The 16640-nt window shown below is 36.5% G+C and overlaps 2 protein-coding genes across 6 annotated transcripts; one reads left to right on the forward strand and one right to left on the reverse strand.

Moving 5' to 3' along the window:
* Positions 1-220: 220 nt before the first annotated feature.
* On the forward strand, positions 221-10765 carry LOC111782859 (uncharacterized). 5 transcript variants are annotated; one of them, XM_087120569.1, is made up of 9 exons: positions 221-513; positions 2784-3178; positions 3272-3386; positions 3965-5286; positions 6032-7575; positions 7775-7899; positions 8025-8881; positions 9767-9873; positions 10231-10765. In XM_087120569.1, the coding sequence occupies exons 2-9, from the start codon at positions 3125-3127 to the stop codon at positions 10538-10540; spliced, it is 4434 nt and encodes a 1477-aa protein (XP_086976695.1). In that variant the 5' UTR covers positions 221-513; positions 2784-3124; the 3' UTR covers positions 10541-10765. The 5 variants fall into 5 exon arrangements, with proteins under 5 accessions (XP_086976695.1, XP_086976694.1, XP_086976698.1 ...); XM_087120568.1 differs by having other exon boundaries at positions 2822-3178; XM_087120572.1 differs by having other exon boundaries at positions 221-458.
* Positions 10766-11140: 375 nt separating this feature from the next.
* Positions 11141-14538, reverse strand: LOC111782711 (monolignol oxidoreductase AtBBE-like 13). The gene has a single exon (XM_023663506.2). It carries the CDS (start codon positions 14279-14281, stop codon positions 12665-12667), a length of 1617 nt encoding a protein of 538 aa, XP_023519274.1. The 5' UTR covers positions 14282-14538; the 3' UTR covers positions 11141-12664.
* Positions 14539-16640: the final 2102 nt, after the last annotated feature.

Here is a 16640-nt window from a genome sequence, read left to right on the forward strand (position 1 = left end):
ATGACTTCAAAAATATATTTTTCATGTTATAAATACAAATTATTTTTTTCTTAAAAAAAATACATAATATAATATATTATTATATTACACAATAAAATAATAATTATACTATATTTTTAATGTATAAAAAATTATTTCCGATATATTATAAAATTAAATTGAAATCCAATTTCTAAACGGGGTTTATACTATGAAATTACTATTTTATCCCTGAAGAGAAACCCTGATTTCCATGTCTTCTTTCTCCACTCTCGGCCCACGGCTTACTCTACCAATGCTGAAACCGTGGCCACGATGACCGCTCCTGATTACCGGGCGACGGCGACGGCGACGGCGACGGGAACTTTAGAAAACGGCGAGTACCAGAGACGACATTGATCCTTATGCATGGTGAGAACGGAAGAGCAAGATGGCTGTGGTGCCAGCAGAACTAGAGCAGAGGAAAGGGGAAACTGATGGTGAGTACATTAAGCGGCTTTAAACATTTGCAGAGAAGCAATGCACCGAGATTAGGTAAATGATTGATATGATGCTTATATTCCTTGTCGCTAATTCTTAAATAATCAATAAATTTGGAATGCTTCTGTAGGATACTACTATTGCTAGTCTGTTTTTGTCGAACCTTTAGGAACAGAACTTATGTAAACTAAGGAAGCATTAGTGGCTTACTGTGTGTTATTACTATCTGTGTTTGAGCAAAATTTCGGGATCAAATATTTAGTAGCTGTTTTTAGATGTGAGTGAAAATTTGTCTCCCTCCATTTTCCGGCAAGTTAGAATTTGCTAACGAATTGTCGTGTGTAGACTCAGTTCTAGATCTACATGCTCTTTGCATATTTTGATATCTGCAAAAGCAAGTATAATTTAATCTTCGTATTTCACAATTATGTAGACTGAAATATGAATGTACATGTAATCCGATCCCTCTACCTTCTCCATTTCTGCAACTTTTTTGGTGTAAATGCATCTTTGGCTGAGGACCTCTCTAAAGCTGGAGGGAGCGAGAAAAGAAAATGTGAAATGGGATTTTCCTTGCATTTTTCTTTTCTTTTCATCTTCTGTGCTTTATTGGAAGTCATTTGGGCCTTTGAACCTGTGTTTTGATGGTTAGTAGATAGATTTTGGTCTAACTTGAGGTTGTGAGGAAAAAAAAGAAAAACAGAATGTAAAATGGGATTTGGCCTTGCTATTTCTTTGTTCTTTTGTTTTTTCTTACTTTATTTGCAGTCATTTCAAACATATCATTTGTTATTAAGTTCCTTTGAACTTGTTTTTTATGGTTAAATAGGTAGATTTTGGCCTTATGAGAAGCTGCTAGAAAAAAACAGGATGTAAAATAGAAAATTTTCTTGCATATAGATATACATTTCTTTTGATCTTTCTTGCTTTATTTGAAGTCATTTGGAATGTCTCATTGTTATTGAGTGCCTCTGAACATCTCGTTGGTCCTTTCCTTCATCTCTCCACATCCATTTTGGATTACCAGGTCACAATTATTGTTGTTTAAAGTGGTCAATTTTGAAGTCCCGTTAGGTGGTTCTTGTGAAGCAATTTCTTTTTGAATCATTGTTGATTGGTAGTGACTTGCTAGTGTCTTTCCTCCTTTCTTATGGAAACAAACTTCTTCATATAGCAAAATTCATTATTGTTTGTGGTCAATTTTTTTGACATTTATGTTAGATATATTTGTTTAAAACTTTGTGTCTACGAGATTTGTAGGATATTTTTCATTAATCTTTATGTTTTAAGCAAGGTTGGGCATATTTGTTTGAAACTTTGTGTCCATAAGATTTGTAGGATATTTTACGGGGAGTGGTTTTGTATTGACTTCAAGGTGTTGCTACGAGTAAAATTACAGCAACTAGTTTTAAGGTGGTCTAATTGCTAATCCAAAAATTCCAGCCACTTAAAATTAAGATATGTTTTTATTTATTTTATTTTATTTTTTATTTTGCACTTTCTCACAGTGAGAAAGGTTTGAACAAGATTCTAACACTGTAAAATTAATTGGTGGAATTTTCTTGCATTTTGTGGTGAGAAAAAGGAAGCCATTATGTTAGCCATTGTAAAACGTTGTAAGAAAAGATATTGCACAAGAAAAAAATATATTAATATTGCAAAATCAAACTGCATAGAGATGAGAGCATTGTTTTCAAACTGCAAGGCACACTCTAAGACGAAAAGCTTCTTAATTGCCTTAGAGTGAGTGGCGACAAAAAGGAGATGTGATGTTGTGTCTGAAGGAACTTATCATAGAGTAAAGACAAGGTTGAGCCTGATTGAAGTTGTTCGCCCTGGCCCGAGTGTTTGAGCTGGCCTCTACATTACCAAAATGTAAGTAAAAGAGAACCTAATCTAACCCAAAATCTATAATAAAAATGTAAAACCTTATGTATAGACAAGAAAGAAAAAGAGCACTCGAAATATAACAAAACAAGTAAAATATAACAAAAATGTAAGTAAAATAGAACCTAATCTAATTCAACTATGGAATGAAAGTAAGAAAACCTAAAATATACAACAATGTAAAACCATACCTATTGACGAGAGGATACTTGATTGAAACTAGAGAGATGGGAGAGTGAAATGAAAAAATCCAGTTTTTGAATAGAATGAGGGTTTTTACTTAAAAGGGGAAAAATAGGGCAAAATAGAACTTTCATAAGGTCAAAAATCCTGTTACTCAACAACATAACTATCTTAAATCTCTTTAGCCACTCTATTTTCCTGGAAGCTAATGCAAATTTGTTGTTCAATTTTGCTTGCTTTATTTATAACTGCAGAGAACAATTTTTAACCGACTACCATGCCTTCTGCGTAGATGATCTGAGATGGAGTGGAGAATGTTGCGCTGGAGAGGAGAAAGTTGATGGCAGTACTTCCTCAACTAAAGTTTTATTCAAAAACTTGAAACTACCATGTGTGAAGAACTTGTTTTATAGGATTTCATTGCACTCAGTACTAACGAGTGGGTGATTACTGAACTAATGCTACTGGTTGAAGCTGTGTTATTGCTATTCTTCAGAACTTCCTCGAAAAATTTTAGCTTATGGGTTTGTAAGACTTTGAGTGCAGCAATTCGATTGTTCTTAATTTACCCTTTTTCTTTTACGGACATTTGGCAATGGTTGGGGATGTTGTATCCAAGCCTGAATCGTCTAATTCCTGCTGTAAAGTGGTAAGACTTTCTTTCTTTCTTCTTTCTCTTTTGCTTTTTTGTGCTTTGTTGGTTGTATTTCACTTCATTTCGTTGTGGTTGTTATGGGTGCAGTGGAAAGATATGTACACAAAGCTTGAAGAGAAGAGAATTGCTCTACGTCAGGCAGTCAAGCTCCTTGAGGAACAAATCAGGAAGATTCAGGCGGAGAATCTTAATCTTAAAGAGGGTAGAAACCCAACCATGATGAGTTTCCTCTTAGAATGAGATTTCTTTTAGCAGGCTGGGTCTGGGTATTGCAGAAAGGATATTTGTTCATGGTAGAATTTGTGGTTCTTCTGCCAACACTAAAATGGAGATGTGACATATCGTTAGTTGAAACAATCAAACAAACGTTAATCAACACAAGAAATTTTTGTATCTTTCTCTAATTTGTGCTAACTGGAGTAGATTTTTATCATCCAATCAGGTCTAATTTTTTTTTTTTCCCTGTGATTCATTTTTCTTAATTGTTTATTACAGACGAAGGACACTAAGTGTGTAATTCCTTGCCTTTATTTCTTTTGTTTTTAGTGGTTCTACTTAAGACGTAGATTTGTTTTCAAGCTTTATACAATGAAAGAGTTATTCTTCTCGAAATATGCATCAATTTGGTTTGTCACCTTGCGTCTTGCCCTAAAAACGGAGATAAGTTCTTTTTGTTTAGCTGTTGAGCATGTGGATTTTAAAAGAAAGGCTACACATTGTTGATGTTATTTCATATCTTCTTCTTCTTCTACTTCTAATGTTGATAATTAATGGGTGTAGGATATGAGAAGGAGAAGGCTCGAGCTTCTGTCGAGAGAGAGAGCAAAGACAAAGAATCTGCTATAAGAGTCTCTTTAGAGAGGGAAATTTCGGACCTCAAATCTCAAATTTCTTCATTGAGACAAAATGATGTAGGGGCAGTTAATGTTCGTGGAGAAGTAGATCATCTTAATGTTCTTGTTGCTGAGGGTAAGAAGAAAATTAGCCAACTAAAAGAACTTCTAGAGACAGAGAAGAGAAGGACAGATGCTGAAAGGAAAAATGCTGAAGCGAGGAAGGAGGAAGCTGCTCAAGCTTTGAAAACTATGAAAATTGAAAGGAGTAAGGCTAGTGACTTGAAGAAGTTGCACAAAACTGAAATGGATAAGGTTAATGAATGCAGACAACAACTAGGGGTGTTAGAAAAAGAATATGAAGAAACAAATTTAAAGTTGGCTAGCGAAACTTCTAAACTAACTGAGGTAATGAAAGATCTAGAGATAGAAAAGCAAAGGACTTTCAAAGAGAAAAAGCGTGCAGATTCTGAAATGTCTAAAGCACAGGCTTTAAGGATGCAAACTGAAGTAACCATGAAGCAGGTTGGGGAAGAAAAATCTAGGGCTGAAAACTTATTTCAGCAATCGGAAAGAAAGACATGCAAGATTAAGAAATTGCAGAAGCAGGTCAAAGAACTTAAGACCTTGAAAAAATTTATTGAATCTTGTTGTGGTCAACCCGTCAAGAGAACTAATAGTAAGGATGTGAAAAAGAATGATAAACCTTGGTTGGAAATGATACAGAGAAATGAAAATGAATTGAAGTTGGCTTTTGAGTTTGTTAAGGCTAAGGAAGTTAACATAAAGCATAAGATGGATGAAGATCTGGCGATTATGAAGGAGAAGACGGTGAGTTCCAACATGATGAAGTCATCAGAACTGAAAAACCATTTAGAGATTTATCGCAGGAAGGCCATGGATGAACAATGCCGTGCTGATAAATTGTCTCTTGAATTAGAAGAAAAGAACAGGAAAATTGAGGAATTGCAAAAGAACTTGCGTGAATTCAAATCTTCTAGGAAATTGGCTGATGCATCTACTGTTTCTTTTGAACATGCTATGAGTTCCGAACGTGCAGAAATGAAGCTTTTGAAAAAAAAGTTAAAGTTTGAGAAGACGCGACTAAAACATGCTAGACAAGTGGCTAACTTGGAAAAAAATCATCGTTCCGTTATTCAACAAGAACTGGGTCGTTTTAAGCTAGAATTTGTCCAGCTGTCAAATCACTTGGACGACCTGCATAAATTTTCCTCTACTGGCACTAAGGATAATGATGACTCGGAAAAGGTTGATTTTCCCTTTTTAATTACTTGTTTGTTACCTTTTCTTTAATTTTGTACCTACAGTATTGGCCATATTGATTGTTATATTTTTACTTACTTCTAAAGGCACAATGGCATCACATTATTGTCATTTCTCTGTTGGATTGGTCTACCCACTTTTCTCCCCTATTGGTGTAGGCTGGTTATTGGTAACAGTTGAAACTACACATCATCAGTTTTCTGGTAACTCTAATTCTGCTAGCCTTGCCAGTTAAGAATATGATGCTAATCACATTGACTTTAGATGCACAGTTTTGCTATACTTCACATGGAACTGATCTAAAAAGAAAATATCTACCTTTTTCATATTATTAATGATCTTAAAGATTTTTTTTTTTTCCTTTTTTTGTTTACTTCCCAACTTCTGAGAAGCGCGTGGATATTGGTATTCTTTCACATTCTCACTTGCTTTCTTCTTTATTTCCTTTCACCTTTGTCTTGATCGATAGTTGTGGAAGAAAGTTGTTTATGATTGCATATTCAGTTTTAATTTAGTTGGGATAGTCATCTTCTATTCAACCTATTTGCTTAACCGTGGTAATTAAATAACAAACATCGAATCTTATTAGCATATACATATGTTGCTATTTCATGATTATCTTGCTGAATAGGGGGATTTTTGAAGGGGGACTCTACTCTTCAAGGGTTGTTGTTACTTACTATTCTCCGCCTACTTTTGACTGAAGCCTTCTTTGTTGAATGGTTCACAGACAATGAATGCTGAGAAATTGCAAAGTTCGTACTCAAAGAAGAATCTACGTGCTATAGAGGCATTCCAAGCCTGGATGCCTGATACTTTTAGGCAGGCCACCCCACATCATGGTGCTCCATTGCTTCCTTCGTCTGTAGGGAATCATATCACATCTTTATCAGGTATTGAATCTAGGTTGGAGTCCTTTCCTGGAGACTCTAACAGAAAAATGTTACAAAGTTGTGCAGTCAATTCCAGTACTGCATCTTTTTCTGATGGTCAGTTGGTCGGCTCACAGGAAAAGGCTGGCCTTCGTTTGACAGCAACAAAGTTGGCTGGAGAGAACTTCAACATGCAACCAAGAATATCCAACTTATCTAGTGAAGTTGGTAAAATGAAAAGCAATGAAAACCTTGCCATGATGGCAGGAAATAGTGTCAGAAGTCATATTAAAAACAATGTTGGAAGAGCTAATGAAAAACAAGGAAAGAGAAAAAGAACCATTGAAACTGTTGAATCCATTGATTATTTATATCATGAGAGTAAGAAAATGCATTCTCAGATTGAAGAGAAGTTGTCTCTTTTGCATGCTTTAAACAGCCCTGCAGAGAAGCCCTTAGATAAGAGTGAACATGTAATATCGAATGTGCTTCAAGATTCTTGTGCTGATAAGAAAATTCGGAAGAAAAGAAAGGCTTTGTGCCAGAAGAAATTAAAGGTGCAACATTTACTTGATAATAGTGAGATGAAGTTGAACAAAGTTGACACTGAAGTTTGTGCGCCTAAAAGTATTGGTATTAAACCTTCTCAACCTGTCAGCAAGCTTATGGACAATTGTCAGCCATGTGTTGAGGAACTTAATACTCGTGTCATAAGTGAACTTCAAAGCTTGGAAACTTTTGGTAATATAGCAAATGTGGACTATATGAAATTGCTAGATTTGGATAGTGCTGCTGATGAGGAATGCTACAGGAGAGCAATTGAAATGCCGCTGTCTCCTTCGCTTCCAAATATTTATATTTCTGGCGCTGAAACATCTGCTTTGAATGAATTTGAGCCTCTAGTAGATGAACTCCATAAAGAATTGCCAGATGAAAGAGAAGGTCAGCCAAAAACACACAGCTACAATGTCATCGATGTTGAGATTAAGTCCAATTATACCCAGTCCTGCGAATTTGACTTGTTAGGAGATATACATAGCAGTAAACGCCAACTAGATCCGTGTTTAATACAAGGGAGACAAGAGAATGATCTGTTTGATGTTGTACAGGCAGGAAATAACTGTCTTGATCAGGTTGGGGTCATTGTAGGGATGCCTGGGACAAATGTTTCTCTTTCTGGTTGTGAAGGGGTGGGAGCATCGGAAATTAAATCTGGAACTCTGGGCAACTCTAACCCTGATTTTTGTGTTCTTTTCTCTAATTCAAAAGACTGTCACAGCATCTTAAAAATATTTTCAGCAACTAGGGCTTGTGTAAAGAGGAGCTCTATAATTACTCAAAAAGAGTGGATGGTGCAAGAGATTTTGGCTTCCCTTAACATGGAGCATGAACTTGTACCAAAGTAAGTGTTTCATTTGCTTTGCAAGTTACATATTTTACATTTCTGTTTTCTGTACCAGGGCAAATACAAATAATTATTGGTTTTAACAAAATGTTTTCTATTTTATGATCCCTCCTCCCCAAAAAATAAGAGAGATCCTTAAATTTTCAGAAGTAGCTTTTTCTATAAGAGAATTAAAAGTCTAGTAATGAACTTTCAGGGAGAAGACTTGTGTATTCTTTTCCTTGTTGCTGCTCAACTTCACCGTTGTTGCTGTGCATAAATATGGGAACTTTCTGAACTGCCATACCTGCTTGGATTCTTTCTCAGGGCACATATGTGAAGGTTTACTATTTTCTCTCTCAGTACTTTATTTATTAATGAATTTGCTTTATATGTTTTTTTGTGGTTTCATATCAATGATATTTACCCTATTTCTTCGTCTTCTTTTCCCTTTTCCCTGTTGGCAGCAATGCTTGATGTGGCAATAAGAAGCTTGTTTACTAAATTGCTCTGTTTGGATGCGTTACTTGCCCTTATGGAAGACTTCCTAATAGATGGACGAGTCCTATCATGTACTGATGCCTCTTTTGAGACATTGACGCAAGGTGTTTTGAGGGTCAATATCCCTATCGATAGTGTAAATAGAACATTGTCACTTACACCAGCATCAACAGACTATTTGATTGCGGGAAGTTCCATCCTAGCGTCAATTTCTAAAGCTGTTCATCGTACTGGTCTTCTTTGGGAGATATCATACAGGATTTTAAGAAGCTGCAGGTATGAGTCTTCGTTGATGTTAACAATTCTTCATATTTTTGCACATATTGGTGGAGATCATTTTTTCAGTTTGGAAGTGTACTCTAATCTGAGGGCTGTCTTGAAATCAATAATCACGCACCTTGAGACAGTCGGATCTTCAAATGATGCTACTTTCACCCCACTCAAAAGAAATTGCAGAGCAGAGTTTGTTCAATGTGCTAATTGCCCTTTTTCAGAGGAAGGCATGTCTATGCCCATGGTTGTGTCATTTCTATTGCGATTACTTCAGAAGAATATATCAAATGAAATTATGGATGAAGATTTAGAAAATCCAACTAGTTCATTAAATCTGGAATCCTTGTTCAAGAGGAATTTAGCTAACCAGATTCCATGTAAAAATTCAAGTGGTAAAGAGGTCCATCCGTCGGTGTATTTGGACTGTGATGCATCTTGTTGTTTAAAGAAGTTCAAGGTGTCTGATGATGAACCACGATTTCTCTTCAATCCAACATTGTGTGATGTTACCGATGCCATCTCATTGGTTGAACTGCTAGCATGGTACATGGTACTGGTCCTCACCTTTTTCTCTCGCTTACATTAGTCTGTCAATGGTTTAAGGACTGAACTTTTGGTTCAGCAATTCTCTTTGGATATGATGGAATCTGGTTGAGTGTATCGAGAAAGTGATTTTGTCATGATATATACTGTTATTTTTTTTGTTCTAACCAAATAGCCTATAGAGATGCTCTAACAACTTTCATATAGATGTAGAATGGAATGTATCTGTCATCGTTTATACTTTTTTTTTTTTTTTTGGCTAGCGATGAATGAGTGAATTTTTAGGGGTTAGAGAGGTCTTTGGAAGTGGGTGTTGGCTTATGCCAAGTTTAATGCCAAGATGTCTGTTTGTTTCTTTTCCTTTTGTTTTTTGCAATTATGCTGTCGTTGTGGAGCTGTTTGTGTGTGTGTGTGTGTGTTTATACTCTTGATTAGGTCTTTTGGTTTGTTTTGGCTCCATTTTGGGGTGCTGTTTTTGTTTGCTCATTTTGTATTATTTAATTTTTTGTTTTTGATGAATGCTCAGTATCTATAAAAAGGAACAAAAAGTTCATATGGATGATTGTAGGTTTTACTAGACCCTGTCCACCTGCATGTAAGCCAAGTTATTCTTCAACGAGTAATCGATACCCAAGAAACTTCCAATTTGTCACATGCATGCTATTATTTCAGTTTATAATCGTCAATATTCCATCTAATGTTTACTTGCAATGGTAGTAACCTTGAAATAATATCCTTCGCGTCTTGAAGTGGATTACTTTCCCTGAAATAATATCCTTTACTTTCCCTTTCACTGCAATTCATGTAAATGTCCATTTCAGTTTGCGACAGTTGATATTTAATCTTGAGAGATCGGAAATGAGACTGCTTCTGGTTTGTTTTTCAATTACAGGGCTGGAATTGGACATTCGCTAACATTATCCCTCAGCTGATGGAATTATTGAAGTCATCAGTTAAGAAGGGTTTTGCAATTGTGATTCTTCTTGGTCAACTTGGGAGGTAAAACAGTGCAACTCTCTGTATATACAAATTCTTTTCTCATGTGTAGTGCTAATAAATCTTGTTCTAAATAGTAAATACATGTTACAAATGAAACTTGTGCAGCCAATGGAAGCTTATAACCTGACATAAACCCTTTATCTCATTTATGCATAGCTTATTGATATGGAACTTTGTGTTGTCTTGGTTACTTCTGTTTTTTTTTTTCTTTGCTACCTGAAATGTACCGACATATCGATGCACAACCGTATTATAGAGGAAATGCACAAATAGTATCATCATTGTTTGCTCAAGAAGGCATTGAAATGTAAATTTTATTTTTGACCAGCTATCGAATTTGCCAATTTTTAATTGTAGATTTGGCGTGGATGCTGGAGGCTTTGAAGATGGAGGAGTTAAAATCTTAAGATCTAATCTATCATCATTTCTTTGCCTGGACACTACCATTAAATCTGGTCTCCCTGTTCAAATTGCCACTGTTTCTTCCTTGTTAGGCCTTCTCCCTTTCGATTTCGAAACAATCGTTCAAGATAAAGTGCGCTATCGAGCCTCTTCGTATCAATATGCTGAGGTCAACTTAATAAAGATGTGGTTTTCTTTATTAAGCCCGAAACAGAAGGAGTTGTCATGCAACATCTTACAAGTTGCTGCTTGCAATGTAAGCTGAGATTTGCTTTCCTTTCTGAGGCGTGGACAAGTAAGAGTTATCACAACCAATTTTTGAAGAATCACCTGTAGATATTTTAGGAAATTGAGGATTTGTGCATATCTTTAGCCTATAGTCTATTTTTCTTTCACACTTTAAAGAGGTAAGTACAGTTTTATGTACTGTTTTACTGAGTACATTATCTGAAGCAAGTTTTGTAAATTACCCTAGTAGCTTCCATTTTCATCCTCTCAACTATATGTGCATGTTCTAGAATTTTCGCTCGAGTTTTATAACAAAGGTGTCTTGTACTCGAGTGTGGCTTCTGTCAAGGAACAGGAGGATGTGAACGTCTAGATTGTATCTTAATTTTTGACCTAATTCGTCTCATGCTAGTCGGTTAGACTTTCGACAATAAGGATATAAGTTAGTTATATTTCGTTCCTTCGACCAAAAGCTAGCCATTGGCTTATTTTGATGCCCAAAAGAAGTGTATGTTTTGGAGTTCTATGTTGGCTCTCGCTCGCTATTTCTTCTTCTTTCGATTCGCCAACCGTGCTTCCATAGACTTTCGCCCAGGGGATGGGGTTATTGTAGTTGGGGCATCTGATTTCGGGGAAATAACTACTGGTTTAGAAGCGCCAGAAGAAGGTTTAGTTGCTTCAACCATTCCCGATGAAAAGTAGTTGCGGAAAGAACTGCTTTGAAAGACTAGCAGCTGAGGAATCAACAAGGGAGTTGGCTAAGGGAAGCATGCATGCCCCGGAAGGACAAGGAAGCAAGCAGAATTGAAGCCAATAACTAGTAGGGCTTTGATTCCCGAAGTTCAGTCCTACCTATACTATAATAGTAATAGCCGGCATCCACTGAAGAAGAGTTATCAGAGCGAAGGGAGTGGGTCATTTGACTTTGAAGTAAGCAAATAAGTAAGCAGAAAGCCTTCCCTCTTCAGTAGTGGGTCATTTGACTTTGAAGTAAGCAAATAAGTAAGCAGAAAGCCTTCCCTCTTCAGTAGCAGGTGAAGCATAAAGCATTCCCTCATCGGTTTCGGGAGAAGCAGAAATAAATGCCATTATCAGTCAATTAATTCCGTAGTAGGGCGTAAGTTGGCTTATGGTAGGGCTCCTAGTAGGCCATAGCTGGATGAACCAATGTGAATGAGTGTAAGCTTCGTGACTCAAACACGATTGGTGCTGACCACACTAGGGGTGGGCTACCATGGTAGCAAGAGAGAGAGGCCAGACGGTAACAATTGAGAGGTTGTCACTGAACATTCCTAGTCGAGAGGGGTCACCATGGTAGCAAGAGAGAGAGGCCAGACGGTAACAATTGAGAGGTTGTCACTGAACATTCCTAGTCGAGAGGGGTCAACTTTTCATCAACCTTTTATAGTTTTTTTCTGGTCACATCCTGTTCTACCTAACTCTCTTCCTTCACATTGTCTTCATCTTTTTGGTTGTTTTCCATTACCTTTATATCTGTATTCTTTTTGTTCCATATCTTAAAATTTTCCATTACATATGGACTTTTGTTCAGATCATTTTAGATCTGTAGTAGTGGAGTTATGGGCAGACGAGGGTAGTGCAGCAATATGATAAAGGCCGACAAAGGTGGGGAAAGGAAAACCAGCATTCAAAATAAGCATATTAAAGCGTTCGAATTCTAACACTTGTTCGAAACGTAGTAGATACTCACAAGACAGCTTAAAAGACGAGAAGACGAGTAGACAATTTATATGAACATTCATTAATATACTTAGCGATTCATGTAGCTAGCTATTCACGTGTTTAACTAAATATAATTCATGTATTTTGAAAGCGCGTCGAGATTAATTTTAACACAATCATGACATGTCTTCATGTGATTCATTCGTATTGTTTCATATAATGTTATAATGTGGGATGCACTACAAAATGAGATGAATTTATATAACTTTTGATGTTCATGTTTATTCTTTTGCTATTAATATTAAAAGTAGTATCCCACATCGGCCTTATCTAAACCCACCTCTCTAATATTCTCAATCCACTCTTTATATAAGAAAAGTAACCACAAAAGAAAGAAAACTCCTAAAAAAAAAGGTGAAAAACCATTATTCAAGCTCTTGGAACACTAAAAACTCAATCCCACATCGGATTTTTTTAGTTATAACCCCTTCTTTTGGATCTTTTTAGCTCTTCCCAAGGAAGGAATGCTCTGTTCATGCCAGAAAAAGTTATCAGGATCAACTTTTGTCTTAATCTCCACAAGCCTGTTGAAGTTGTCCTTGAAATACTTACTCCCCCACTCACTGGCCTCAGCCAAGCTCATGTTGTTCTTCATGTTCATACCCAAATCAAGATCTCTATAGTTCACATAAGCAGCTCTTGGAGCCTTGGAAACATATGGAGCCATGTAGTTATAAAGCTCTCTGATCCATTCAATGTGTTTTGCAGCATCTCTGTTTCCACCCTGCCATAAGCTTAAATACTGAATCTTGAATAAGTTCCCTTTCCGATGTGGGAATGGGGTTTCACTCTCTGAGATCTTGCTCATCATTCCTCCATAAGGGTTCAAGATCATAAGAGGGCTGTCTTCAACCAGCAATCTTTTCCACAAACCTTCCAGCCCAGTTTCTGGAATTGGGATTTGAACAAAATCTGATTTTGCTTTGAAATAGTTCTTGAATTGTGGCTTTCCTTGTAGAAGAACTTCAGGAGGTGTTTTAATGGATTCTCCTGCTATGTAAAGAACTGATTTGATCCAACTGGTTTCAATGCAATCTTTTGGTGTTAAACCCAATTCAGGGAAGCTTTTCTCCATAACTTGGAGGAGTGTTTTGGCATCACCAAGAAAAAGAGCATTGTAAGCTGTTGAAATGGTTCTTTTCTTGGTGGGTTTATCAATGGTTGCTTGGATTATGACTCTAATGAACAAATCTTCATCTAACTTGTCTGCAATTTGCTGCCATTTGTAGAGGATTTGAGTGGCACCTTGCTCCAAGATCTTTGGAACAGTGAAAACTGTCACAGTTTCAGGAACAGGAACCAGCTGCAACTTCCACCAAAGAATAATCCCAAAGCTGCCTCCAGCACCACCTCTAATGGCCCAAAAATAGTCCTCTCCCATCGTCGATCGATCGAGAATTCTACCGTTAACATCGACGATCCGAGCATCAACGACGTTATCAGCAGCAAGGCCATATTTTCGCATCATGGAGCCATATGCACCTCCTGTTATGTGTCCACCAATGCCTAAGCTAGTGCAAAGGCCAGCAGGGAAGCCATGGACATTGCTTTTCTCTGAGATTCTATAATAAACTTCACCAACCGTTGCACCAGCCTGAACCCATGCAGTGTTATCTTGGATATTCACTTGGACCGACCGGAGTTTCGCGAGGTCTACAACGACGAATGGAGTTCCGATTTTGGAAGCATAAGAAAGACCCTCGTAGTCATGGCCGCCGCTACGCACTCGGAGATGTATCCGAAGCTTGTTCGAGCAAATTACGGCTGCTTGGACATGAGTGTCATGTAATGGAGTGAAGATAAATTCAGGCTTTGGAAGTGATGGATCTAAGTATCTGAGGTTTTGTGCTGTTGATTGAAGGAGAGTGAAGAATGAAGCATTGTTTTGAGCACAAACAGAGAAGGGAGGGATGGTTTGTTGGGAGTTCATAGCCAAACATTGCACAAAGCTTTGCTCCATTGAAGCTGAGCTTGAAAGTGAAAGGGAGAGCAGAGAGGCAAGAAGAAGGAACATGGAAGAGCTTGAATGCACCATGGCTTGCTGTTTTGCTTATGATAAAGCTATGAAGTTTGAGACGATGGCTTAAGAACTGATATATATATATAGCTGTTTTGAGTGACAATATGTTTGTTTGGTTAACGTGTATATGAGCTAAGCCAAGCGTCATGCAAATTTAAAAATCAATTTGTCTTAAAAGAACGTTGTTTTGTCGATAACTGAGCGGTTATTGACATATATTGTAATAGCCTAAGCTCACTACTAGCCGATATGGTTTTCTTTGGATTTTCTTTCAAGGTTTTTGAAACGCGTTTGTTAAGAAGAGGTTTCCACATGTTTATAAAGAATGCTTTGTTCCACTCTTCAACTGATGTGAGATCTCACCATCCACCTTTCTTTGGGGCCCAATGTCTGCGCTGACACTTGTTTCTCTCTCCAACCAAGGTGGGATCTCACAATCCGCCCTTCTTTGGGGCTGAGTGTCCTTGCTAGCACTCGTTCTTCTCTCCAACTGATGTGGAATCTCACAATTCACCCTTGTTTGGGACCCAGCGTCCTCGCTGACACTTGTTTGTCTCTCCAACCGATGTGAGATCTCACAATTCACCCTTCTTTGAGGCCGAGCGTCTTTGCTAGCACTCGTTCCTCTCTCTCCAACCGATGTGGGCTCTTGCAATTCACCCTTATTTGAGACCCAGTGTACTCGTTGACACTCGTTTCTCTCTCCAATCGATGTGGGATCTTACAATCCATCGTTTTTTAGGGCCGAGCGTTTTCGTTGACACTCATTCCTCTCTCCAACTGACGTGAGATCTCACAATCCACCATTCTTTGAGCCAAACGTTCTTCCTACCACTTGTTCCTCTCTCCAACTGATGTGAGATCTCACAATCCACCCTTCTTTGAGCCGAGCGTCCTTGCTGCCACTCGTTTTTCTCTCCAACTGATGTGGGATCTCACAATCCATCGTTCTTTAGGTCTGAGCATCCCCGCTAGCACTAGTTCCTCTCTACCGCCGATGTGGGATCTCCTGAACTTTAGATTTTAGGTTTAATAGGTTTTAACATATTTGATACTTTTTAACGTTAGGAATTTATTGGACACAAAATTAAAAAAAAAAAATTACCTTTTTACTCCACAAAATTATTATTATTTTTTTTTAATGTCTAATAAATTTGTTAATTTTAATTTTTTAAATTAAAGGACTTGATAAATAAAACATACCAATTTAAGGACTAAATTGTAATTTAAAGTTATTAGAATATTTTATTTTATATAAAGGAATTCCCATATATATTTATTAATTTTTCAGTCAAGAAAGTATGAGAGAGAAAGAGTGCTATTTTTCACCGTCCCGTTCTGTTATTTATTTATTTTAATTTTTATAGTTTAAAATATTCTTCTCACTCAGTTTATTCATACAAATGGGTAATTTCTTTGACCAACCACTTTATTTGTAGTCAATTATATGAATTTAATTGTTTTAAAAATTGATTAAAAAAATATTATTTTGAAATTAATTTAGAAAATATTACACACTTTTTTTAATAATTATTAGACTTCATTTTAATAGTTAATTTAGCTTTTTTTTAATTAAATAAATAACAAATTATATATTTCTCCACCTTTTTTTATTAATTTTTTTTCCTTTTCTTAATCAATTAAAACTTCAAATTAATAATTATATTTATTTAAGAATTAATTTGAACAATCTGTTAGTAATTGGTAGCCATTTTTTTACTTAATTTCTTTTAAATTTAATCAATATTACCTAATAAAATTATGAAAATTTGTCTTTTAAGCTTTATATTTAAGAATTACATTAATTTATAGTTATATTAAAAACTCGACGTTTAATTAATCTTATCCTACTACATATGGCTCGTTCACATCAACATCGAGAACTCGAATCCCGAACCAAAAGAAAAAAAGAAATTTAATAATTTAAATAAAGTTGATAATTCTTTTGTTTTTTTATTCATTATAAGCAGGGCAATATCAACTTTCTTTTGGGGTTTGGAAGAGACTTTGATTTGTGGGATATCAATGTTGAAAAAGTTGCTAAATCAGCGCTACGACTTTTAATTTGTTTACCAAAGCATCGTGGAACTTTGTTAGAGGTCCAACGTTCTCGTTGATACATCGATTGATGTCTTATTCTATACCATTTGTAACAGCTCAAGCTCATTGCTAGTAACTTTTTTAGGGGCTAGCGTCCTCGCTAGTACACTTCCCAGTATCTAGTTTTGATACCATAACAGCTCAAACCCACCGCTAGCAACCCATTTGAGAGCTAGTGTTCTCGATAGCAGATCGTTCGGTGTCTTGTTATAATACGATTGGTAACCACTCAAACTCAACGCTAGCAAATATCGTCTTCTTTGAATGTTCTCTT

This window comes from Cucurbita pepo, chromosome 20, assembly GCF_057944985.1.
Source record: "Cucurbita pepo subsp. pepo isolate OVF chromosome 20, ASM5794498v1, whole genome shotgun sequence".
Lineage (NCBI taxonomy): Eukaryota > Viridiplantae > Streptophyta > Magnoliopsida > Cucurbitales > Cucurbitaceae > Cucurbita > Cucurbita pepo.